Below are 25,847 nucleotides of genomic sequence, written 5' to 3'. Positions count from 1 at the left end.
CGACTGAACGCAACTGTCTCTGAAGTATCAAATTACATTCATAATCGTTCATTAACAGTCGTTAAGTGTGTCCCCGGCTTATGTCTCTATGATATTCTGATTTCTAGATCAATTTGTTGAATCATAAGTAAAACTAGAACGTACATTTCCAGAAGAAAATGTGAATGGTGCTTGCAGTGGCAAAACTCACCACTCGGTTGCTAGAGTGTGGTACATGATTGCATACGAGCCAACAACCATGTCTGTACGATGTTCTGCTGCTGAGATATGGCTTATTCATGTTGTTCGGGTCGTTGCTAGGGTGTATTGGGTGGTTGCTAGGGTGTTATGGGTGGTTTCTAGGCGGTTGCTAGGGTGTATTGGGTGGTTGCTAGGGTGTTCTGGGTGGTTGCTAGGCGGTTGCTAGGGTGTTCTGGGTGGTTGCTATGCGGTTGCTAGGGTGTTCTGGGTGGTTGCTAGGGTATTTTGGGTGGTTGCTAGGGTGTTATGGATGGTTGCTATGTTGTTGCTAGGGAGTTCTTAGGTATTTTGGGTGGTTGCTATGGTGTTGCTAGGGAGTTCTAAGGTGTTTTGGGTGGTTGCTAGGGTGTTGCTAGGGAGTTCTAAGGTATTTTGAGTGGTTGCTATGGTGTTGCTAGGGAGTTCTGAGGTATTTTGGGTGGTTGTTAGGGTGTTATGGGTGGTTGCTAGGGTGTTCTAAGGTGTTTTGGGTGGTTGCTATGGTGTTGCTAGGGAGTTCTAAGGTATTTTGGGTGGTTGCTAGGGTGTTGCTAGGGAGTTCTAAGGTATTTTGAGTGGTTGTGTTATTAAATGAGTGCATTATAATGAGTGCACGAGGCCTGCGGCCTCGTGCCTATAGCCTATGGTTGCTAGGGTGCTGTAACTGGTTGCTATGGTGTTACTAGGTGGTTGGTAGTTTTCACAGATGGTTACTATGGGGTTAGGGCTAAGGTTAGGCACTCGGCCTGCGGCCTCGTGCCTATGAGTGAGTTTTTATAGAGTATTTAAAATCTCTATTAAACGAGTGCATTAAAATGAGTGCACGAGGCCTGCGGCCTCGTGCCTATAGCTTATGGTTGCTAGGGTGCTGTAACTGGTTGCTATGGTGTGGCTATGAAGATTTTAGGCCATTACTTATTGGCTGCTGGATAATATAAATCCTCTGAGGGAGAGAGAGGGGGAGACATGCAGGGGTGTCAGGCCCTTTGTGTCTGTGTGTGTGAAAAATGACAGTTGGGATTTGAATTTCTGAAAATTCCGCAATGTTAAGTCAATGGGACTTTTTTGGCCGCTTTTTCGTCCGCTGTGCGAACATCGTACACCCGATCGCTTAGAAAAGATATAGCACACCTCTCCTCAATGAGCCGGTCGTTTTGACACCTTACTCAGGGGTCTGTGACAAACGGTGCGGGGCGAGTTTCGCGTCAAAAAAGTGGCAGAATAAAAAGAAGAATAATAATAACTAGAACGTACATTTCCAGAAGAAAATGTGAATGGTGCTTGCAGTGGCAAAACTCACCACTCGGTTGCTAGAGTGTGGTACATGATTGCATACGAGCCAACAACCATGTCTGTACGATGTTCTGCTGCTGAGATATGGCTTATTCATGTTTTGGGTTGGTTGCTAGGGTGTTCTGGGTGGTTACTAGGGTGTTTTGGGTGGTTGCTAGGCAGTTGCTAGGGTGTTCTAGGTGGTTACTAGGCAGTTGCTAGGGTGTTCTGGGTGGTTGCTAGGCGGTTGCTAGGGTGTTCTGGGTGGTTGCTAGGCAGTTGCTAGGGTGTTCTGGGTGGTTGCTAGGGAGTTCTGAGGTATTTTGGGTGGTTGCTAGGGTGTTGCTAGGGAGTTCTAAGGTATTTTGGGTGGTTGCTACGGTGTTACTAGGGAGTTCTGAGGTATTTTGGGTGGTTGCTAGGGAGTTATGAGGTATTTTGGGTGGTTGCTATGGTGTTGCTAGGGAGTTCTAAGGTATTTTGGGTGGTTGCTAGGGTGTTATGGGTGGTTCCTAGGGTGTTTTAAGGTGTTTTGGGTGGTTGCTATGGTGTTGCTAGGGAGTTCTAAGGTATTTTGGGTAGTTGCTAGGGTGTTGCTAGGGAGTTCTAAGGTATTTTGAGTGGTTGTGTTATTAAACGAGTGCATTATAATGAGTGCACGAGGCCTGCGGCCTCGTGCCTATAGCCTATGGTTGCTTGGGTGCTGTAACTGGTTGCTATGGTGTTACTAGGTGGTTGGTAGTTTTCACAGATGGTTACTATGGGGTTAGGGCTAAGGTTAGGCACGAGGCCTGCGGCCTCGTGCCTACGAGTGAGTTTTTATAGAGTATTTAAAATCTCTATTAAACGAGTGCATTATAATGAGTGCACGAGGCCTGCGGCCTCGTGCCTATAGCTTATGGTTGCTAGGGTGCTGTAACTGGTTGCTATGGTGTGGCTATGAAGATTTTAGGCCATTACTTATTGGCTGCTGGATAATATAAATCCTCTGAGGGAGAGAGAGGGGGAGACATGCAGGGGTGTCAGGCCCTTTGTGTCTGTGTGTGTGAAAAATGACAGTTGGGATTTGAATTTCTGAAAATTCCGCAATGTTAAGTCAATGGGACTTTTTTGGCCGCTTTTTCGTCCGCTGTGCGAACATCGTACACCCGATCGCTTAGAAAAGATATAGCACACCTCTCCTCAATGAGCCGGTCGTTTTGACACCTCACTCAGGGGTCTGTGACAAACGGTGCGGGGCGAGTTTCGCGCCAAACTTTTGTGTGGAATAATAATAAGAAGAAAAATAAGTATGCAAGAGAACACTAATGTTGCTTTGCCTATAGGCAAGCACCATTAACTAGATTAAAAAGTTCGTTGAAACAAACTTTAAGTTGGCTTGTGAAAGTTTGGACCAGATAGTTTGAAAAAGTTTAAAGTTTAAATTAGTTTAAAGTTTAAAGCAGTTTAAATTAGTTTAAAGTTTAAAGCAGTTTAAATTAGTTTGAAGTTTAAATTAGTTTGAAGTTTAAAGTAGTTTAAAGTTTAAAGTAGTTTAAAGTTTAAAGTAGTTTACTGTTAAAAAATAGTTTAAAGTAGTTTGAAGTTTAAATTAGTTTGAAGTTTAAAGTAGTTTGAAGTTTAAATTAGTTTAAAGTAGTTTAAAGTTTAAAGTAGTTTACAGTTAAAAATAGTTTAAAGTAGATTAAAGTTTAAATTAGTTTGAAGTTTAAATTAGTTTAAAGTGATTTGAAGTTTGAAGTAGTTTAAAGTTTAAATTAGTTTAAAGTATAGTTTGAAGTAGTTTAAAGTTACTAAGGTGTTTCTAGAGGGTTGCTAAGGTGTTCTGAGTGGTTGCTAGGCGGTTGCTAGGGTATTTTGGGTGGTTGCTAGGGTGTTATGGATGGTTGCTATGGTGTTGCTAGGGAGTTCTGAGGTATTTTGGGTGGTTGCTAGGGAGTTCTAAGGTGTTTTGGGTGGTTGCTAGGGTGTTGCTAGGGAGTTCTAAGGTGTTTTGGGTGGTTGCTAGGGTGTTGCTAGGGAGTTCTGATGTATTTTGGGTGGTTGCTAGGGTGTTGCTAGGGAGTTCTAAGGTGTTTTGGTTGGTTGCTATGGTGTTGCTAGGGAGTTCTAAGGTATTTTGGGTGGTTGCTAGGGTGTTGCTAGGGAGTTCTAAGGTATGTTGGGTGGTTGCTAGGGTGTTGCTAGGGAGTTCTGAGGTATTTTGGGTGGTTGCTAGGGTGTTGCTAGGGAGTTCTAAGGTGTTTTGGGTGGTTGCTATGGTGTTGCTAGGGAGTTCTAAGGTATTTTGGGTGGTTGCTAGGGTGTTGCTAGGGAGTTCTAAGGTGTTTTGGGTGGTTGCTATGGTGTTGCTAGGGAGTTCTAAGGTATTTTGGGTGGTTGCTAGGGTGTTGCTAGGGTGTTATAAGGTATTTTGGGTGGTTGCTAGGGTGTTATGGGTGGTTGCTAGGGTGTTCTAAGGTATTTTGGGTGGTTGCTAGGGTGTCATGTGTGGTTGCTATGGTGTTGCTAGGGAGTTCTAAGGTATTTTAGGCAGTTTCTAGGGTGTTATGGGTGGTTGCTATGGTGTTGCTAGGGTGTTCTATCACACACTAACTTGCTCACACACACACACAAGAGTTTTTGAGTTTAGAGTTTAGTGAATGCATGAGTTTATGAGTTTAAAGTAGTTTGAAGTTTACATGAGTCTAAGTGTTCAGAGTTTAGTGTATATTAGCATCCTGGAGTTAGGGCTAAGGTGAAGCACAAGGCCTGCGGCCTTGTGCCTACGAGCGAGTTTTTATAGTTTTTATTCATAAAAAGTTTAAATTAGTTAAAAGTTTAAATGAGTTTGAAGTGGATAGATAGATGAGTTTACATGAGTCTAAGAGTTCAGAGTTTAGTGTATATTAGCATCCTGGAGTTAGGGCTAAGGTGAGGCACAAGGCCTGCGGCCTTGTGCCTACAAGCCAGTTTTTATAGTTTTTATTCATAAAAAGTTTAAATTAGTTTAAAGTTTAAATTAGTTTGAAGTTTAAAATAGTTTGAGGTGGATAGATAGATGAGTTTAATGAGTTTAAATGAGTCTCAATGGCTCATATAGTGTATAGAATGGCAGTTTGATTTAGTCTAGGGTTTCAAGGGATTTTGATTTGAATTTTTGGCAGTTGGGGAGTTTGAAAATCTGAACATTCCGCAATGTTAAGTCAATGGGAGTTTTTTCCGAGTTTGATCGTCATTTATAGGAAAACCGTAAGTCCGATCAGTCTGAAAAGATATAGCATACCGAGTCAGAACAGTTTGAGTGTCTGAGCCGAGTTTGGAGTATGTAGAGTTAAAGCTCTAGGAGGAGATAGAGTTGTAAATGTAAGAAGAATAATAATAATAACTAGAACGTACATTTCCAGAAGAAAATGTGAATGGTGCTTGCAGTGGCAAAACTCACCACTCGGTTGCTAGAGTGTGGTACATGATTGCATACGAGCCAACAACCATGTCTGTACGATGTTCTGCTGCTGAGATATGGCTTATTCATGTTGTTCGGTTGGTTGCTAGGGTCTTCTGGGTGGTTACTAGGGTGTTCTGGGTGGTTGCTAGGCAGTTGCTAGGGTGTTCTGGGTGGTTGCTAGGCAGTTGCTAGGGTGTTCTGGGTGGTTGCTAGGCGGTTGCTAGGGTGTTCTGGGTGGTTGCTAGGCGGTTGCTAGGGTGTTCTGGGTGGTTGCTATGGTGTTCTGGGTGGTTGCTAGGGTATTTTGGGTGGTTGCTATGGTGTTGCTAGGGAGTTCTTAGGTATTTTGGGTGGTTGCTAGGGAGTTCTAAGGTATTTTGAGTGGTTGCTATGGTGTTGCTAGGGAATTCTGAGGTATTTTGGGTGGTTGTTAGGGATTTCTAGGGTATTTTGGGTGGTTGCTAGGGTGTTATGGGTGGTTGCTATGGTGTTGCTAGGGTGTTATAAGGTATTTTGTGTGGTTGCTAGGGTGTCATGGGTGGTTGCTATGGTGTTGCTAGGGAGTTCTAAGGTATTTTAGGCAGTTTCTAGGGTGTTATGGGTGGTTGCTATGGTGTTGCTAGGGTGTTCTAACACACACAAACTTGCTCACACACACACACACACACAATATGAAGTTATTAAAACCTTTAGTATGGGGTTAGGGTTAAGGTTAGGCATGAGGCCGGTATTTAAAATCTCTATTAAACGAGTGCCTTATAATGAGTGCACGAGGCCTGCGGCCTCGTGCCTATGAGTGAGTTTTTATAGAGTATTTAAAATCTCTATTAAACGAGTGCATTATAATGAGTGCACGAGGCCTGCGGCCTCGTGCCTATAGCTTATGGTTGCTAGGGTGCTGTAACTGGTTGCTATGGTGTGGCTATGAGGATTTTAGGCCATTATTTATTGGCTGCATGATAATATAAATCCTCTGAGGGAGAGAGAGGGGGAGACATGCAGGGGTGTCAGGCCCTTTGTGTCTGTGTGTGTGAAAAATGACAGTTGGGATTTGAATTTCTGAAAATTCCGCAATGTTAAGTCAATGGGACTTTTTTGGCCGCTTTTTCGTCCGCTGTGCGAACATCGTACACCCGATCGCTTAGAAAAGATATAGCACACCTCTCCTCAATGAGCCGGTCGATTTGACACCTCACTCAGGGGTCTGTGACAAACGGTGCGGGGCGAGTTTCGCGCCAAACTTTTGTGTGGAATAATAATAAGAAGAACTAGAACGTACATTTCCAGAAGAAAATGTGAATGGTGCTTGCAGTGGCAAAAAACACGACCCGGTTGCTAGAGTGTGGTACATGATTGCATACGAGCAAACAACCATGTCTGTACGATGTTCTGCTGCTGAGATATGGCTTATCCATGTTGTTCAGGTGGTTGCTAGGGTGTTCTGGGTGGTTGCTAGGGTGTTGCTAGGCGGTTGCTAGGGTGTTCTGGGTGGTTGCTATGGTGTTCTGGGTGGTTGCTAGGGTGTTATGGATGGTTGCTATGGTGTTGCTAGGGAGTTCTTAGGTATTTTGGGTGGTTGCTATGGTGTTGCTAGGGAGTTCTAAGGTATTTAGGGTGGTTGCTAGGGTGTTATGTGTGGTTCCTAGGGTGTTCTAAGGTGTTTTGGGTGGTTGCTATGGTGTTGCTAGGGAGTTCTAAGGTATTTTGGGTGGTTGCTAGGGTGTTGCTAGGGAGTTCTAAGGTATTTTGAGTGGTTGCTATGGTGTTGCTAGGGAGTTCTGAGGTATTTTGGGTGGTTGTTAGGGTGTTATGGGTGGTTGCTAGGGTGTTCTAAGGTGTTTTGGGTGGTTGCTATGGTGTTGCTAGGGAGTTCTAAGGTATTTTGGGTGGTTGCTAGGGAGTTCTAAGGTATTTTGGGTGGTTGCTAGGGTGTTCCGGGTGGTTTCTAGGCAATTGCTAAGGTTTTCTGGGTGGTTGTTAGGGTATTTGGGTGATTGCTAGGACATTTCTAGGCGGTTGCTAGGGTGTTCAGGGCGGTTGCTAAGGTATTTTTGGTGGTTGCTATGGTGTTACTAGGTGGTTGGTAGTTTTCACAGATGGTTACTATGGGGTTAGGGCTAAGGTTAGGCACGAGGCCGCAGAGTATTTAAATCTCTATTAAACAAGTGCATTATAATGAGTGCACGAGGCCTGCGGCCTCGTGCCTATGAGTGAGTTTTTATAGAGTATTTAAAATCTCTATTAAACGAGTGCATTATAATGAGTGCACGAGGCCTGCGGCCTCGTGCCTATAGCCTATGGTTGCTAGGGTGCTGTAACTGGTTGCTATGGTGTGGCTATGAAGATTTTAGGCCATTACTTATTGGCTGCTTGACAATATAAATCCTCTGAGGGAGAGAGAGGGGGAGACATGCAGGGGTGTCAGGCCCTTTGTGTCTGTGTGTGTGAAAAATGACAGTTGGGATTTGAATTTCTGAAAATTCCGCAATGTTAAGTCAATGGGACTTTTTTGGCCGCTTTTTCGTCCGCTGTGCGAACAACGTACACCCGATCGCTTAGAAAAGATATAGCACACCTCTCCTCAATGAGCCGGTCGATTTGACACCTCACCCAGGGGTCTGTGACAAACGGTGCGGGGCGAGTTTCGCGCCAAACTTTTGTGTGGAATAATAATAAGAAGAAAAATAAGTATGCAAGAGAACACTAATGTTGCTTTGCCTATAGGCAAGCACCATTAACTAGAACGTACATTTCCAGAAGAAAATGTGAATGGTGCTTGCAGTGGCAAAACTCACCACTCGGTTGCTAGAGTGTGGTACATGATTGCATACGAGCCAACAACCATGTCTGTACGATGTTCTGCTGCTGAGATATGGCTTATTCATGTTGTTCGGTTGGTTGCTAGGGTCTTCTGGGTGGTTACTAGGGTGTTCTGGGTGGTTGCTAGGCAGTTGCTAGGGTGTTCTGGGTGGTTGCTAGGCAGTTGCTAGGGTGTTCTGGGTGGTTGCTAGGCGGTTGCTAGGGTGTTCTGGGTGGTTGCTAGGCGGTTGCTAGGGTGTTCTGGGTGGTTGCTATGGTGTTCTGGGTGGTTGCTAGGGTATTTTGGGTGGTTGCTATGGTGTTGCTAGGGAGTTCTTAGGTATTTTGGGTGGTTGCTAGGGAGTTCTAAGGTATTTTGAGTGGTTGCTATGGTGTTGCTAGGGAATTCTGAGGTATTTTGGGTGGTTGTTAGGGATTTCTAGGGTATTTTGGGTGGTTGCTAGGGTGTTATGGGTGGTTGCTATGGTGTTGCTAGGGTGTTATAAGGTATTTTGTGTGGTTGCTAGGGTGTCATGGGTGGTTGCTATGGTGTTGCTAGGGAGTTCTAAGGTATTTTAGGCAGTTTCTAGGGTGTTATGGGTGGTTGCTATGGTGTTGCTAGGGTGTTCTAACACACACAAACTTGCTCACACACACACACACACACAATATGAAGTTATTAAAACCTTTAGTATGGGGTTAGGGTTAAGGTTAGGCATGAGGCCGGTATTTAAAATCTCTATTAAACGAGTGCCTTATAATGAGTGCACGAGGCCTGCGGCCTCGTGCCTATGAGTGAGTTTTTATAGAGTATTTAAAATCTCTATTAAACGAGTGCATTATAATGAGTGCACGAGGCCTGCGGCCTCGTGCCTATAGCTTATGGTTGCTAGGGTGCTGTAACTGGTTGCTATGGTGTGGCTATGAGGATTTTAGGCCATTATTTATTGGCTGCATGATAATATAAATCCTCTGAGGGAGAGAGAGGGGGAGACATGCAGGGGTGTCAGGCCCTTTGTGTCTGTGTGTGTGAAAAATGACAGTTGGGATTTGAATTTCTGAAAATTCCGCAATGTTAAGTCAATGGGACTTTTTTGGCCGCTTTTTCGTCCGCTGTGCGAACATCGTACACCCGATCGCTTAGAAAAGATATAGCACACCTCTCCTCAATGAGCCGGTCGATTTGACACCTCACTCAGGGGTCTGTGACAAACGGTGCGGGGCGAGTTTCGCGCCAAACTTTTGTGTGGAATAATAATAAGAAGAAAAATAAGTATGCAAGAGAACACTAATGTTGCTTTGCCTATAGGCAAGCACCATTAACTAGAACGTACATTTCCAGAAGAAAATGTGAATGGTGCTTGCAGTGGCAAAACTCACCACTCGGTTGCTAGAGTGTGGTACATGATTGCATACGAGCCAACAACCATGTCTGTACGATGTTCTGCTGCTGAGGTATGGCTTATTCATGTTTTGGGTTGGTTGCTAGGGTGTTCTGGGTGGTTACTAGGGTGTTTTGGGTGGTTGCTAGGCAGTTGCTAGGGTGTTCTAGGTGGTTACTAGGCAGTTGCTAGGGTGTTCTGGGTGGTTGCTAGGGTGTTCTGGGTGGTTGCTAGGCGGTTGCTAGGGAGTTCTGAGGTATTTTGGGTGGTTGCTAGGGTGTTGCTAGGGAGTTCTAAGGTATTTTGGGTGGTTGCTATGGTGTTACTAGGGAGTTCTGAGGTATTTTGGGTGGTTGCTAGGGAGTTATGAGGTATTTTGGGTGGTTGCTATGGTGTTGCTAGGGAGTTCTAAGGTATTTTGGGTGGTTGTTAGGGTGTTATGGGTGGTTGCTAGGGTGTTCTAAGGTGTTTTGGGTGGTTGCTATGGTGTTGCTAGGGAGTTCTAAGGTATTTTGGGTGGTTGCTAGGGTGTTGCTAGGGAGTTCTAAGGTATTTTGAGTGGTTGTGTTATTAAACGAGTGCATTATAATGAGTGCACGAGGCCTGCGGCCTCGTGCCTATAGCCTATGGTTGCTAGGGTGCTGTAACTGGTTGCTATGGTGTGGCTATGAAGATTTTAGGCCATTACTTATTGGCTGCTGGATAATATAAATCCTCTGAGGGAGAGAGAGGGGGAGACATGCAGGGGTGTCAGGCCCTTTGTGTCTGTGTGTGTGAAAAATGACAGTTGGGATTTGAATTTCTGAAAATTCCGCAATGTTAAGTCAATGGGACTTTTTTGGCCGCTTTTTCGTCCGCTGTGCGAACATCGTACACCCGATCGCTTAGAAAAGATATAGCACACCTCTCCTCAATGGGCCGGTCGATTTGACACCTCACTCAGGGGTCTGTGACAAACGGTGCGGGGCGAGTTTCGCGCCAAAAAAGCGGCAGAATAATAAGAATAAGAATAAAAATAAGTATGAGCAATAACACTAATGTTGCTTTGCCTATAGGCAAGCACCATTAACTAGAACGTACATTTCCAGAAGAAAATGTGAATGGTGCTTGCAGTGGCAAAAAACACGACCCGGTTGCTAGAGTGTGGTACATGATTGCATACGAGCAAACAACCATGTCTGTACGATGTTCTGCTGCTGAGATATGGCTTATTCATGTTGTTCAGGTGGTGTTCTAGGGTGCTAGGGTGTTCTGGGTGGTTGCTAGGGTGTTGCTAGGCGGTTGCTAGGGTGTTCTGGGTGGTTGCTACGGTGTTCTGGGTGGTTGCTAGGGTATTTGGGTGGTTGCTAGGGTGTTATGGGTGGTTGCTATGGTGTTGCTAGGGAGTTCTTAGGTATTTTGGGTGGTTGCTAGGGTGTTGCTAGGGAGTTCTAATGTATTTTGAGTGGTTGCTATGGTGTTGCTAGGGAGTTCTGAGGTATTTTTTGTGGTTGCTAGGGTGTTATGTGTGGTTCCTAGGGTGTTCTAAGGTGTTTTGGGTGGTTGCTATGGTGTTGCTAGGGAGTTCTAAGGTATTTTGGGTGGTTGCTATGGTGTTATGGGTGGTTGCTAGGGTGTTCTAAGGTGTTTTGGGTGGTTGCTATGGTGTTGCTAGGGAGTTCTAATGTATTTTGGTTGGTTGCTAGGGTGTTGCTAGGGAGTTCTAAGGTATATTGGATGGTTGCTAGGGTGTTCCGGGTGGTTTCTAGGCAATTGCTAAGGTTTTCTGGGTGGTTGTTAGGGTATTTGGGTGATTGCTAGGACATTTCTAGGCGGTTGCTAGGGTGTTCAGGGCGGTTGCTAAGGTATTTTTGGTGGTTGCTATGGTGTTACTAGGTGGTTGGTAGTTTTCACAGATGGTTACTATGAGGGCTAAGGTTAGGCACTCGGCCGCAGAGTATTTAAAATCTCTATTAAACGAGTGCATTATAATGAGTGCACGAGGCCTGTGGCCTCGTGCCTGTAGCCTATGGTTGCTAGGGTGCTGTAACTGGTTGCTATGGTGTGGCTATGAAAATTTTAGGCCATTCTAGGTGGTTGCTAGGTGGTGGCTAGGCAGTTGCTAGGGTGTTCTGGGTGGTTGCTAGGCGGTTGCTAGGCAGTTGCTAGGGACTTCAGGGTGGTTGCTAGGGCTCCACAGATGGTTACTATGGGGTTAGGGCTAAGGTTAGGCACTCGGCCGCAGAGTATTTAAAATCTCTATTAAACGAGTGCATTATAATGAGTGCACGAGGCCTGCGGCCTCGTGCCTATGAGTGAGTTTTTATAGAGTATTTAAAATCTCTATTAAACGAGTGCATTATAATGAGTGCACGAGGCCTGCGGCCTCGTGCCTATAGCCTATGGTTGCTAGGGTGCTGTAACTGGTTGCTATGGTGTGGCTATGAAGATTTTAGGCCATTACTTATTGGCTGCTGGATAATATAAATCCTCTGAGGGAGAGAGAGGGGGAGACATGCAGGGGTGTCAGTGCCCGGTTGCATAAAGCACCTTAAGTTTTTCCCTTAAGTATGACACTTAAGGGGCGATTTCCCCTTACCTAAGAGAATAACTTAAGGGTGTTGCATATAATCTCTTAAACGATTCTCTTAGGTAAGGGAAACATTTAAGTGTTTCACGACAGCGATCCTGGATTCACGTTATAAAAGTCTGTTGTTGCCATAGATACGCAAAACACTAACACAAGCGGGAAATAGCCCCCGCAACCCGGTGAACCACTCTGCTGACAGACGATTTATGAACGTGGAAAACATCTCCCACTATCGTCTGAAAACTCCCAGTTGCAAAAAAACGCAGTGCTATAAGCAGTTGTAACACCGCAGGTAAAGAGTGGTTGCGATGTGTGACACGGTCAAGGTCGTCGCCTAGTTTGTTAGTGATGTCAAATATTGCGCGTCGATCAAAGCGGTATTCATGCAACAATAGGGTTCTCCCTATCCCTAAAAATTATTCTTGGCACATAATTATCTTCAGCTCGTTCCATAAATTCAGCCATGTCGTCTTATTTTTTGTCCGCGTTACTCTTAAGGTTACGATTTCCAAACCTTAAGTTATACTTAGGGAAATGACCGTTAAGGGGTTTTATGCAACACTTAACGCTTTTTAAGGGATTACTTAAGTGAAAAAACAGCATTTAAGGGAAATTCTAAGTGTTTATGACGTTTCACTTAAAAAAACCGTTAAGTAACACTTAAGGGTATTTTTCTGCAACACCCTTAGGTTTAAGGGAAACATAAGGGCAAACTTAAGGGAAAATTTCACTTAAGGTGCTTTATGCAACCGGGCACAGGCCCTTTGTGTCTGTGTGTGTGAAAAATGACAGTTGGGATTTGAATTTCTGAAAATTCCGCAATGTTAAGTCAATGGGACTTTTTTGGCCGCTTTTTCATCCGCTGCGCGAACATCGTACACCCGATCGCTTAGAAAAGATATAGCACACCTCTCCTCAATGGGCCGGTCGATTTGACACCTCACTCAGGGGTCTGTGACAAACGGTGCGGGGCGAGTTTCGCGCCGAACTTTGTCCAGAATAATAAGAATAAAAAAAATAATAAGTATGCAAGAGAACACTAATGTTGCTTTGCCTATAGGCAAGCACCATTAAAAATAAGTATGCAAGAGAACACTAATGTTGCTTTGCCTATAGGCAAGCACCATTAATAAGTTTAAATAGGATTTCAATAAATTGGCTTTCACAAGCCAACTTAACTAGAACGTACATTTCCAGAAGAAAATGTGAATGGTGCTTGCAGTGGCAAAACTCGACACTCGGTTGCTAGAGTGTGGTACATGATTGCATACGAGCCAACAACCATGTCTGTACGATGTTCTGCTGCTGAGATATGGCTTATTCAAGTTGTTCGGGTCGTTGCTAGGGTGTTCTGAGTGGTTGCTAGGATGTTCTGGGTGGTTGCTAGGCGGTTGCTAGGGTGTTCTGGGTGGTTGCTAGGCAGTTGCTAGGGTGTTCTGGGTGGTTGCTAGGCAGTTGCTAGGGTGTTCTGAGTGGTTGCTAGGGTGTTCTGGGTGGTTGCTGGGCGGTTGCTAGGGTGTTCTGGGTGGTTGCTAGGGTGTTCTGGGTGGTTGCTATGGTGTTCTGTGTGGTTGCTAGGGTATTTTGGGTGGTTGCTAGGGTGTTATGGGTGGTTGCTATGGTGTTGCTAGGGAGTTGTTAGGTATTTTGGGTGGTTGCTAGGGAGTTCTAAGGTATTTTGAGTGGTTGCTATGGTGTTGCTAGGGAGTTCTGAGGTATTTTGGGTGGTTGCTAGGGTGTTATGGGTGGTTGCTAGGGTGTTCTAAGGTGTTTTGGGTGGTTGCTATGGTGTTGCTAGGGAGTTATGAGGTATTTTTGGTGGTTGCTATGGTGTTGCTAGGGAGTTCTAAGGTATTTTGGGTGGTTGCTAGGGTGTTATGGGTGGTTCCTAGGGTGTTTTAAGGTGTTTTGGGTGGTTGCTATGGTGTTGCTAGGGAGTTCTAAGGTATTTTGGTTGGTTGCTAGGGAGTTCTAAGGTGTTTTGAGTGGTTGTGTTATTAAATGAGTGCATTATAATGAGTGCACGAGGCCTGCGGCCTCGTGCCTATAGCCTATGGTTGCTAGGGTGCTGTAACTGGTTGCTATGGTGTTACTAGGTGGTTGGTAGTTTTCACAGATGGTTACTATGGGGTTAGGGCTAAGGTTAGGCACTCGGCCTGCGGCCTCGTGCCTACGAGTGAGTTTTTATAGAGTATTTAAAATCTCTATTAAACGAGTGCATTATAATGAGTGCACGAGGCCTGCGGCCTCGTGCCTATAGCCTATGGTTGCTAGGGTGCTGTAACTGGTTGCTATGGTGTGGCTATGAAGATTTTAGGCCATTACTTATTGGCTGCTGGATAATATAAATCCTCTGAGGGAGAGAGAGGGGGAGACATGCAGGGGTGTCAGGCCCTTTGTGTCTGTGTGTGTGAAAAATGACAGTTGGGATTTGAATTTCTGAAAATTCCGCAATGTTAAGTCAATGGGACTTTTTTGGCCGCTTTTTCGTCCGCTGTACGAACATCGTACACCCGATCGCTTAGAAAAGATATAGCACACCTCTCCTCAATGGGCCGGTCGATTTGACACCTCACTCAGGGGTCTGTGACAAACGGTGCGGGGCGAGTTTCGCGCCGAACTTTGTCCAGAATAAAAAGAATAAGAATAATCGTAACTAGAACGTACATTTCCAGAAGAAAATGTGAATGGTGCTTGCAGTGGCAAAACTCGACACTCGGTTGCTAGAGTGTGGTACATGATTGCATACGAGCCAACAACCATGTCTGTACGATGTTCTGCTGCTGAGATATGGCTTATTCATGTTGTTCGGGTCGTTGCTAGGGTGTTCTGGGTGGTTGCTAGGGTGTTGCTAGGCGGTTGCTAGGGTGTTCTGGGTGGTTGCTAGGGTGTTATGGATGGTTGCTATGGTGTTGCTAGGGAGTTCTTAGGTATTTTGGGTGGTTGCTATGGTGTTGCTAGGGAGTTCTAAGGTATTTTGGGTGGTTGCTAGGGTGTTATGTGTGGTTCCTAGGGTGTTCTAAGGTGTTTTGGGTGGTTGCTATGGTGTTGCTAGGGAGTTCTAAGGTATTTTGAGTGGTTGCTAGGGTGTTGCTAGGGAGTTCTAAGGTATTTTGAGTGGTTGCTATGGTGTTGCTAGGGAGTTCTGAGGTATTTTGGGTGGTTGTTAGGGTGTTATGGGTGGTTGCTAGGGTGTTCTAAGGTGTTTTGGGCGGTTGCTATGGTGTTGCTAGGGAGTTCTAAGGTATTTTGGGTGGTTGCTAGGGAGTTCTAAGGTATTTTGGGTGGTTGCTAGGGTGTTCCGGGTGGTTTCTAGGCAATTGCTAAGGTTTTCTGGGTGGTTGTTAGGGTATTTGGGTGATTGCTAGGACATTTCTAGGCGGTTGCTAAGGTATTTTTGGTGGTTGCTATGGTGTTACTAGGTGGTTGGTAGTTTTCACAGATGGTTACTATGGGGTTAGGGCTAAGGTTAGGCACTCGGCCGCAGAGTATTTAAAATCTCTATTAAACGAGTGCATTATAATGAGTGCCTATGAGTGAGTTTTTATAGAGTATTTAAAATCTCTATTAAACAAGTGCATTATAATGAGTGCACGAGGCCTGCGGCCTCGTGCCTATAGCCTATGGTTGCTAGGGTGCTGTAACTGGTTGCTATGGTGTGGCTATGAAGATTTTAGGCCATTACTTATTGGCTGCTGGATAATATAAATCCTCTGAGGGAGAGAGAGGGGGAGACATGCAGGGGTGTCAGGCCCTTTGTGTCTGTGTGTGTGAAAAATGACAGTTGGGATTTGAATTTCTGAAAATTCCGCAATGTTAAGTCAATGGGACTTTTTTGGCCGCTTTTTCGTCCGCTGTGCGAACATCGTACACCCGATCGCTTAGAAAAGATATAGCACACCTCTCCTCAATGGGCCGGTCGATTTGACACCTCACTCAGGGGTCTGTGACAAACGGTGCGGGGCAAGTTACGCGCCAAACTTTTGTGTGGAAGAATAATAATAACTAGAACGTACATTTCCAGAAGAAAATGTGAATGGTGCTTGCAGTGGCAAAACTCACCACTCGGTTGCTAGAGTGTGGTACATGATTGCATACGAGCCAACAACCATGTCTGTACGATGTTCTGCTGCTGAGATATGGCTTATTCATGTTTTGGGTTGGTTGCTAGGGTGTTCTGGGTGGTTACTAGGGTGTTTTGGGTGGTTGCTAGGCAGTTGCTAGGGTGTTCTAGGTGGTTACTAGGCAGTTGCTAGGGTGTTCTGGGTGGTTGCTAGGCGGTTGCTAGGGTGTTCTGGGTGGTTGCTAGGCAGTTGCTAGGGTGTTCTGGGTGGTTGCTAGGGAGTTCTGAGGTATTTTGGGTGGTTGCTAGGGTGTTGCTAGGGAGTTCTAAGGTATTTTGGGTGGTTGCTACGGTGTTACTAGGGAGTTCTGAGGTATTTTGGGTGGTTGCTAGGGAGTTATGAGGTATTTTGGGTGGTTGCTATGGTGTTGCTAGGGAGTTCTAAGGTATTTTGGGTGGTTGCTAGGGTGTTATGGGTGGTTCCTAGGGTGTTTTAAGGTGTTTTGGGTGGTTGCTATGGTGTTGCTAGGGAGTTCTAAGGTATTTTGGGTAGTTGCTAGGGTGTTGCTAGGGAGTTCTAAGGTATTTTGAGTGGTTGTGTTATTAAACGAGTGCATTATAATGAGTGCACGAGGCCTGCGGCCTCGTGCCTATAGCCTATGGTTGCTTGGGTGCTGTAACTGGTTGCTATGGTGTTACTAGGTGGTTGGTAGTTTTCACAGATGGTTACTATGGGGTTAGGGCTAAGGTTAGGCACTCGGCCGCAGAGTATTTAAAATCTCTATTAAACGAGTGCATTATAATGAGTGCCTATGAGTGAGTTTTTATAGAGTATTTAAAATCTCTATTAAACAAGTGCATTATAATGAGTGCACGAGGCCTGCGGCCTCGTGCCTATAGCTTATGGTTGCTAGGGTGCTGTAACTGGTTGCTATGGTGTGGCTATGAAGATTTTAGGCCATTACTTATTGGCTGCTGGATAATATAAATCCTCTGAGGGAGAGAGAGGGGGAGACATGCAGGGGTGTCAGGCCCTTTGTGTCTGTGTGTGTGAAAAATGACAGTTGGGATTTGAATTTCTGAAAATTCCGCAATGTTAAGTCAATGGGACTTTTTTGGCCGCTTTTTCGTCCGCTGTGCGAACATCGTACACCCGATCGCTTAGAAAAGATATAGCACACCTCTCCTCAATGAGCCGGTCGTTTTGACACCTCACTCAGGGGTCTGTGACAAACGGTGCGGGGCGAGTTTCGCGCCAAACTTTTGTGTGGAATAATAATAAGAAGAAAAATAAGTATGCAAGAGAACACTAATGTTGCTTTGCCTATAGGCAAGCACCATTAACTAGAACGTACATTTCCAGAAGAAAATGTGAATGGTGCTTGCAGTGGCAAAACTCGACACTCGGTTGCTAGAGTGTGGTACATGATTGCATACGAGCCAACAACCATGTCTGTACGATGTTCTGCTGCTGAGATATGGCTTATTCGTGTTGTTCGGTTGGTTGCTAGGGTGTTCTGGGTGGTTGCTAGGCGGTTGCTAGGGTGTTCTGTGTGGTTACTAGGTGGTTGCTAGGGTGTTCTGGGTGGTTGCTAGGCGGTTACTAGGCAGTTGCTAGGGTGTTCTGGGTGGTTGCTAGGCGGTTGCTAGGGTGTTATGGGCGTTCCTAGGCGGTTGCTAGGGTATTCTGGGTGGTTGCTAGGGCGTTGCTAGGCAGTTGCTAGGGTATTCTGGGTCGTTGCTATGGTGTTACTAGGTGTTTGGTAGTTGTCACAGACGGTTACTATGGAGTTTGTAGCATTTTATTGGCATGATTTAGCACTTAGCTAATCAATATTAGCATGTAGCTATTCACTGCTAGCATGTGTAGCATGTAGCAAGTCCTGTTTGCTAGCATGAGTCAAAAGAGCCAACCCCCATCTCTATACGATGTTCTGATGCAGAGATATACGCCTTGCAAAACGGTTGCTAGGGTAATCTGTTTGGTTGCTAGGGAGTGGCTTGGCAGCTGCCAATCATGAAGCTCCAAAGTCAGTGTGAATGTATAAACCAACCCCCATCTCTATACGATGTTTTGATGCAGAGATATAGGTCTTGCAAAATGGTTGCTAGGGTACTCTATTTTGTTGCTAGGGAGTGGCTTGGCAGCTGTCAATAATGAAACTCCAAAGGCTGCTTGTCAGTATGAATGATATAAACCAACTGCCACGTCTCTGTGACATTCAGAATGGAAGATATCCCTCTTTGGATTTTGGTTGCTAAGGTGCTCGACAATGGTTGCTAGGGAGGGGCTAGGATGTGTTGAGGTGATTGAGGATTGGCTGTTTGCTGCCCCGAGTCAAACGAGCCCACCCTCATGTTTCTATGACACTTATCTCCTGAGATATCCCTTTGATGTCTTTCAATAGAAGTCTATGGAGCTTGTTGCTAAGTTGCTCTAAATGGTTGCTAGGGCGTGGCTTGAAAGCTTCACAATGATCCTGAGAGACGGATTGGTCGTCTGAGTAAAATGAGCCCGCCCCCTTGTCTCTATGACACTGTGATCCAGAGTTATATTCAATACAAATGCGGTTTCTATGGTGTAGGACAGCCCATTTCATGGGCTGTCCTACACCATAGTATGTGAATGGGGCAACTTTGGGCCAGGCCTGCCAACCAGGGGTGCAACTTTTACCCCATTGTGTGGTATTTTGTTACAGAGCCTACCAGCCTCTTCAAATGTGATCCAGAGTTATATTCAATACAAATGCGGTTTCTATGGTGTAGGACAGCCCATTTCATGGGCTGTCCTACACCATAGTACTTCATTGGGGCAACTTTGGGCCCCTCCTGCCCCCCAGGGGTGCAACTTTTACCCCATTGTGTGGTATGTTCTTACAGAGCCTGCCAGTCTCTTTAAATGTGCCAAATTACACGTTTCTGCGACATCCTTGCTCTGAGCTATGAGTCTGTGAATTTTGGTTGCTAAGGGGCTCAACAATGGTTGCTAGGGAGGGGCTAGGAAGTGTTGAGGCTATTCAGGATTGGCTGTTTTCTGCCCCGAGTCAAACGAGCCCACCCTCGTGTTTCTATGACACTTCTATCCAGAGATTGCTAGGCAGTTGCTAGGGTGTTCTGGGTGGTTGCTAGGGCACCACAGATGGTTACTATGGGCTTAGGGCTAAGGTTAGGCACTCGGCCTGCGGCCTCGTGCCTATGAGTGAGTTTTTATAGAGTATTTAAAATCTCTATTAAACGAGTGCATTATAATGAGTGCACGAGGCCTGCGGCCTCGTGCCTATAGCCTATGGTTGCTAGGGTGCTGTAACTGGTTGCTATGGTGTGGCTATGAAGATTTTAGGCCATTACTTATTGGCTGCTGGATAATATAAATCCTCTGAGGGAGAGAGAGGGGGAGACATGCAGGGGTGTCAGGCCCTTTGTGTCTGTGTGTGTGAAAAATGACAGTTGGGATTTGAATTTCTGAAAATTCCGCAATGTTAAGTCAATGGGACTTTTTGGGCCGCTTTTTCGTCCGCTGTGCGAACATCGTACACCCGATCGCTTAGAAAAGATATAGCACACCTCTCCTCAATGAGCCGGTCGTTTTGACACCTCACTCAGGGGTCTGTGACAAACGGTGCGGGGCGAGTTACGCGCCGAACTTTTGTGTGGAAGAATAATAAGTATGCAAGATAACACTAATGTTGCTTTGCCTATAGGCAAGCACCATTAATAAATTTCCAGAAGAAAATGTGAATGGTGCTTGCAGTGGCAAAACTCGACACTCGGTTGCTAGAGTGTGGTACACGATTGCATACGAGCCAACAACCATGTCTGTACGATGTTCTGCTGCTGAGATATGGCTTATTCATGTTGTTTGGGTGGTTGCTAGGGTGTTCTGGGTGGTTGCTAGGCAGTTGCTAGGGTGTTCTGGTTGGTTGCTATGTGGTTGCTAGGGTGTTGCTAGGCGGTTGCTAGGGTGTTCTGGGTGGTTGCTATGTGGTTGCTAGGGTGTTGCTAGGCGGTTGCTAGGGTGTTCTGGGTGGTTGCTAGGCGGTTGCTAGGGTGTTCTGGGTGGTTGCTAGGGTGTTGCTAGGCAGTTGCTAGGGTGTTCTGGGTGGTTGCTAGGGCGTTGTAGGCAGTTGCTAGGGTATTCTGGGTAGTTGCTATGGTGTTACTAGGTGGTTGGTAGTTGTCACAGATGGTTACTATGGAGTTTGTAGCATTTTCTTGGCATGATTTAGCACTTAGCTAATCAAAATTAGCATGTAGCTATTCACTGCTAGCATGTGTAGCATGTAGCAAGTCCTGTTTGCTAGCATGAGTCAAAAGAGCCAACCCCCATCTCTATACGATGTTCTGATGCAGAGATATACGCCTTGCAAAACGGTTGCTAGGGTAATCTGTTTGGTTGCTAGGGAGTGTCTTGGCATTTGCCAATCATGAAGCTCCAAAGTCAGTGTGAATGTATAAACCAACCCCCATCTCTATACGATGTTTTGATGCAGAGATATAGGTCTTGCAAAATGGTTGCTAGGGTACTCTCTTTTGTTGCTAGGGAGTGGTTTGGCAGCTGCCAATCATGAAACTCCAAAGGCTGCTTGTCAGTATGAATGATATAAACCAACTCCCACGTCTCTGTGACATTCAGAATGGAAGATATCCCTATTTGGATTTTGGTTGCTAAGGTGCTCGACAATGGTTGCTAGGGAGGGGCTAGGATGTGTTGAGGTGATTGGGGATTGGCTGTTTGCTGCCCCGAGTCAAACGAGCCCACCCTCATGTTTCTATGACACTTATATCCTGAGATATCCCTTTGATGTCTTTCAATGGACGTCTATGGAACTTGTTGCTAAGTTGCTCTAAATGGTTGCTAGGGCGTGGCTTGAAAGTTTCACAATGATCCTGAGAGACTGATTGGTCGTCTGAGTAAAATGAGCCCGCCCCCTTGTCTCTATGACACTGATCCAGAGTTATGTTCAATACAAATGCGGTTTCTATGGTGTAGGACAGCCCATTTCATGGGCTGTCCTACACCATAGTACTTCATTGGGGCAACTTTGGGCCGGTCCTGCCCCCCAGGGGTGCAACTTTTACCCCATTGTGTGGTAAGTTGTTACAGAGCCTAACAGCCTCTTCAAATGTGATCCAGAGTTATGTTCAATAGAATATCGCTTACTATGGTGTAGGACAGCCCATTTCATGGGCTGTCCTACACCATAGTACTTTATTGGGGCAACTTTGGGCCGGTCCTGCCCCCCAGGGGTGCAACTTTTACTATGGGGCAACTTATTCAACGGTTACTATGGGGTTAGGGCTAAGGTTAGGCACTCGGCCTGCGGCCTCGTGCCTACGAGTGAGTTTTTATAGAGTATTTAAAATCTCTATTAAACGAGTGCATTATAATGAGTGCACGAGGCCTGCGGCCTCGTGCCTATAGCCTATGGTTGCTAGGGTGCTGTAACTGGTTGCTATGGTGTGGCTATGAAGATTTTAGGCCATTACTTATTGGCTGCTTGATAATATAAATCCTCTGAGGGAGAGAGAGGGGGAGACATGCAGGGGTGTCAGGCCCTTTGTGTCTGTGTGTGTGAAAAATGACAGTTGGGATTTGAATTTCTGAAAATTCCGCAATGTTAAGTCAATGGGACTTTTTGGGCCGCTTTTTCGTCCGCTGTGCGAACATCGTACACCCGATCGCTTAGAAAAGATATAGCACACCTCTCCTCAATGAGCCGGTCGTTTTGACACCTCACTCAGGGGTCTGTGACAAACGGTGCGGGGCGAGTTACGCGCCGAACTTTTGTGTGGAAGAATAATAAGTATGCAAGATAACACTAATGTTGCTTTGCCTATAGGCAAGCACCATTAATAAGTATGAGCAATAACAATACTGTTGCCTTGCTAAAGCAAGCACCAGTAATAAGTATGCAAGAGAACACTAATGTTGCTTTGCCTATAGGCAAGCACCATTAATAAATGAAGGACTCGACATTAAGGACTGGCCAATGACCCGGGGTCAGTGTGAACAGCGCTCGGGACAGTAGAGGGATCTGTCACTTACCCGATCGGGCCATTGCTGCATCGCCACAAAAGTTTATCATTAGCACGTGTTTTTAAGCTTCGCCAATTTAAGTATTGTACTATGTACTCACTGTTTGAGAAGTTTTGTGCTCCCAGCTCACCCAGAAAGCCACGTCTCAGAAAGCATGCAAATACTGAAATGGTTCGTCTTTCACATTTTCTTGCGCTTGAACCGACACATTCACACACAATTTATTTTCATCAAGCCTGGACATCTTTCAGTTTACAGACATTTCCTTTAAGCCTAACTCTTACATCAATGCAATTTTCAGAGCCTTTTGTTCCTGACTTTTTTAGAGTGAGTGTTGTTATATTGTTAAAGGGGTGGTAAAATGCCCTTTTCACAAGATGTAAAATAAGTCACTGATGTCCCCAGAGTGTGTGTGTGAAATTTTAGCTCAAAATACCTCAGATATTTTTATATAGCATGTTAAAGTCACTTTTTGCGGATTCGCAAAATCGCACCATTTTTGTGTCTGTCCCTTTAAATGCAAATGAGCTGCTGCTCCTGGCACAGGGGGCGGAGCTACAACAGTTTGCACTCACACACACATGCACTGAAAATTTCAACTTTTACATTTTTGAAAAAGTCAAAATTTCCTTTTATGTTCAAACCGGAGTCAGAAAGATGGAGAGACTCAAGAAGAAGTGACAACATGTAGAAGCAACATGACATTTCTGAATGGTTAGTTGATGAATTTATGTTGCTGATGTGGAGTTAACTGTCTTCTAGTCATTGATTAGCATATTGTGTCATGACAATCTGTAAATCACGTTCAGGGGGCGGGGTTTATGTAAATTATAGGGCTGGTGATGTCACTAACCCGGGAGGAATGTTGTGTAGTTCCTACCAGCCGCTTGTTGTAGTCCTTAAAAAACGATTTCTTTAAAAGCAAATATCTCCCTTTGCTGTGAACTTTGAGCGTTGTAACTTTGCAGATGTTGTTTATGCTCAAACAGCAACATTACACACTAACATTACACACTAACTACAGTTAGAAAAGTGAAATCATATTGAACCACCCCTTTAATATTCAGTTTAGTCATGCATACTTTATCATTCCTCAGAGAACAGCTGGAAATGTGGCGGTTTAGCTGTCAAAGATCGCACGTGTGTTTCGTCAGCCTTTCTCACGTTTACAGCGCTGAGATCTGAGTTACCCCGCTCTGGCCTGAATTAGACAGGCAAAGACTGTCTTCTGTAAATAGGATGGAGGTGGGAGACGTGATTGCTCTGGATCTGCAGAAAGACTCCATTGTTTTAACCTGACGCTGACGTCAAAGTTGCTTCATAAAAGCAGAAAGCCATATTTTGACCAAAAAAAAAAACAGCACAACGTCAGTAGTGTTTTGTTGTGTCTTGCACTAATTGTTCAACAGGCAAAACTAATCTGTTTTTTCACCCCTTTTTAGGCACAACCATCTGCAATTATTATCGGTCAAGTCAATTTAATAGATAATAGCTTCAGTTGGTCAAACAGTCTTTGTTCAAGGTCAAGGATTCGTTCACAGCACATCGTTCTTTCTGGAGAACGTCATGTGTAATGTGCCATTACTTAGCGTTCAGTGAACTGTGATGCTAAAGCCCCTTTCACACAAAATACGCGGATAATGTGACCAGGGATTTGTCCCGGGATCGTTTGATTTTGGTTCATTCACACTGCCAGTGATTTTCCGGGATCTGTGAGTGCGTTCACACACATCCCGGTAAGATCCCGTAAAGACACGTGACGTCAGGACGTGTAACGTACGCGTCGAACTCATGTACACTTACGCATGGCGTACCGTTCCACAAAGCTGGCGAACGCTCTCAGCTTCAGCGCGGATAGTGAGGAGCTCCCGGTCTCTGCTTCGTTCCAGTTTGCAGACATTCGTTCTTTCTTTGTTGATGACGACACAAACTTTCTTCTAAGAGCAACAGAGTCGCGCGATGGCACGTGCGTCATGATTACGACACAACCCTTATACGCACAACCAGCGTAGCGTCATAGAACGTCTCTGAAAAGGTTCAGGGCAAACACGCCAAAGAGTTGTTGTGTGGTTGGGTGCACCAATAATATTTGTAAAAACCCCAAAATTAAAATGTATTCCTTGTGCACTCAGTAGCTACTCTAAATATAAAGACATAATATATACATTTAAAGATGGTTACTTCTTAAAACCGAAGTAAAATCATTCACTGGCTACCTGGTGACTCGATGAGGCACAGGTAAATGTCCGGGTAAGACACTTCTGGCCACTAGGTGGGGTTGTTTGACGCTGGTAGAATGAAGGGACATATAATTACTCAACATATTTCATCTAAGTGATTTCTGAAGTTATACACGTCTGCCGGCTGTGTACGTACATTGTTTTGTGCCGCTATTTTGTATTGAAGTCTATGGAAAGTCTGGTTTGTTTTCCCCTAAAAAGGGGCGGTTACGAAATTGACAGTTAAGTTCCCGGATGTGCCGGTTGTATGTATGGCATTGGTCCTGGCTTTTCATCACACAGGACTGATCCCGGCAATGTTACTACCGTAGGTCCCCAACCCGGGATCGATCCCGGGCCGTGTTTGCATTCACACAGAAGGCACTCTGGCAATTTCGCGGCAATTTCCCGGGATCAACGCGATGTGTGAAAGGGGCTAAACTCTTCCTCTCTCTCTGTGTCTCAAGGTTCAAACGCATCTGGAAAATCCCACTAAGTACCACATCCAGCAGGCTCAGAGGCAGCAGGTGAAGGCGTATCTGTCCACCACACTGGGAGGAGAGCTCGGGTCGCAGGCGTTGAGCTTGCCGTGTCCCAGCCAGGCCAGCGATCACGGGGGAATGCCTCCGGGGCCGGGCAACAGCGCCCCCAACAGTCCTATGGCCTTACTGACACTCAACTCCAACTGCGAGAAAGAGGTAACGACGACACCGCTTCGCTGAAACTATTTTACTTCAACCCCTTCTGAAAATATTGGGTAACACTTCAGATAACAGTAATTTCAACATTTACTTATACATTATTAAAATCAAAACTTGTATTTGCACTGTGAACTAACATGAACAAACAATGAACAGCTGTATTTTTATTAAATGGACGTTAACAAAGATTAATAAATACTGTAACAAATGTATTGTTCATGGTTAGTTCATGCTAGTTAATACATGAAATAATGCTAACAAATGAAACCTTATTGTAAAGTGTTACCATATTATTTAATGGATGGGCAGGTTTACATTTATTAACTAACGTTAGCAATGATGAATAATAAACTGTAAGAAATATTATATTAACTTATTGTGATGTAAACAACATGAAAGCATGGACCCATCCTGCCTTGTGTCAGCGGTTCTGCTGCTGGTGGTGTAATGCTGTGTGGGATTTTATCTTGGCACACTTTGCGCCTCTTAGTACTAATTGAGCATCGATTAAACACCACATCTGACCTGAGTATTGTTGCTGACCATGTCCATCCCTTTATGACCTGTTTGTCTTTTTTATTTTGTTGATGAGAGTTGAAAACTGTGTAACTTTAGGTAAAGCGCTGCATTCGTCACTGTCACTTTTTACCCAGCCGTCCAATCACAGTTGAGGAAGGGCGGGACAAATACCAGCCAACAACCGTCCTCCTTGTACAATGACTGACAACAATGGAGAAGTTAATATTGATGGTTACTGCATTTTTTATATTCAGTAATATTCTTCAAAATGAGATAACATACTGCCTGGCATTTTCCTTATCATAGGAACCAGCTGCTCCTCCAAAGCGCTCGCGAGTGCCACTAGCTGGCCATTTTCAGAAGAGCGCCTGGCATTTTTTAGCTGGCTAATATTTATTATTAGGCATATGGCCTATTGGTCTCTTTTGCATTTATTCAATATACTGGAGCCAAACCTGAGATGGAGTCCAGAAGAGTCCACAGCGTTCCTGGACACGTGATTTACATAGTTGTAACTCATGGGCGGGGATTATGCTAATTGTGGATGAGCGTTAACGCGCGCCATATTTACGAATGATTGGCATTCACTAACATACACACGTTAGGCTAACTATCAAATCGGATGAAAAAAAAAATATAT

The 25,847-nt window shown here is 44.9% G+C and overlaps 1 protein-coding gene across 4 annotated transcripts in view; it reads left to right on the top strand.

Annotated features, from left to right (window-relative positions):
• mitfb (melanocyte inducing transcription factor b) overlaps positions 1-25,847 on the top strand; it is an 81,432-nt gene that overhangs the window by 41,765 nt on the left and 13,820 nt on the right. For all 4 annotated transcript variants that reach the window (XM_079587520.1, XM_079587522.1, XM_079587521.1 and 1 more), the window contains one exon: positions 24,455-24,685. In XM_079587520.1, the coding sequence (XP_079443646.1) occupies positions 24,455-24,685 (231 nt within the window). The remainder of the gene's footprint in view (positions 1-24,454; positions 24,686-25,847) is intronic.

Source organism: Phoxinus phoxinus (genome assembly GCF_949152265.1).
Source record: "Phoxinus phoxinus genome assembly, chromosome: 18".
NCBI lineage: Eukaryota > Metazoa > Chordata > Actinopteri > Cypriniformes > Leuciscidae > Phoxinus > Phoxinus phoxinus.
This window is presented reverse-complemented; position numbering and strand designations above follow the sequence as displayed.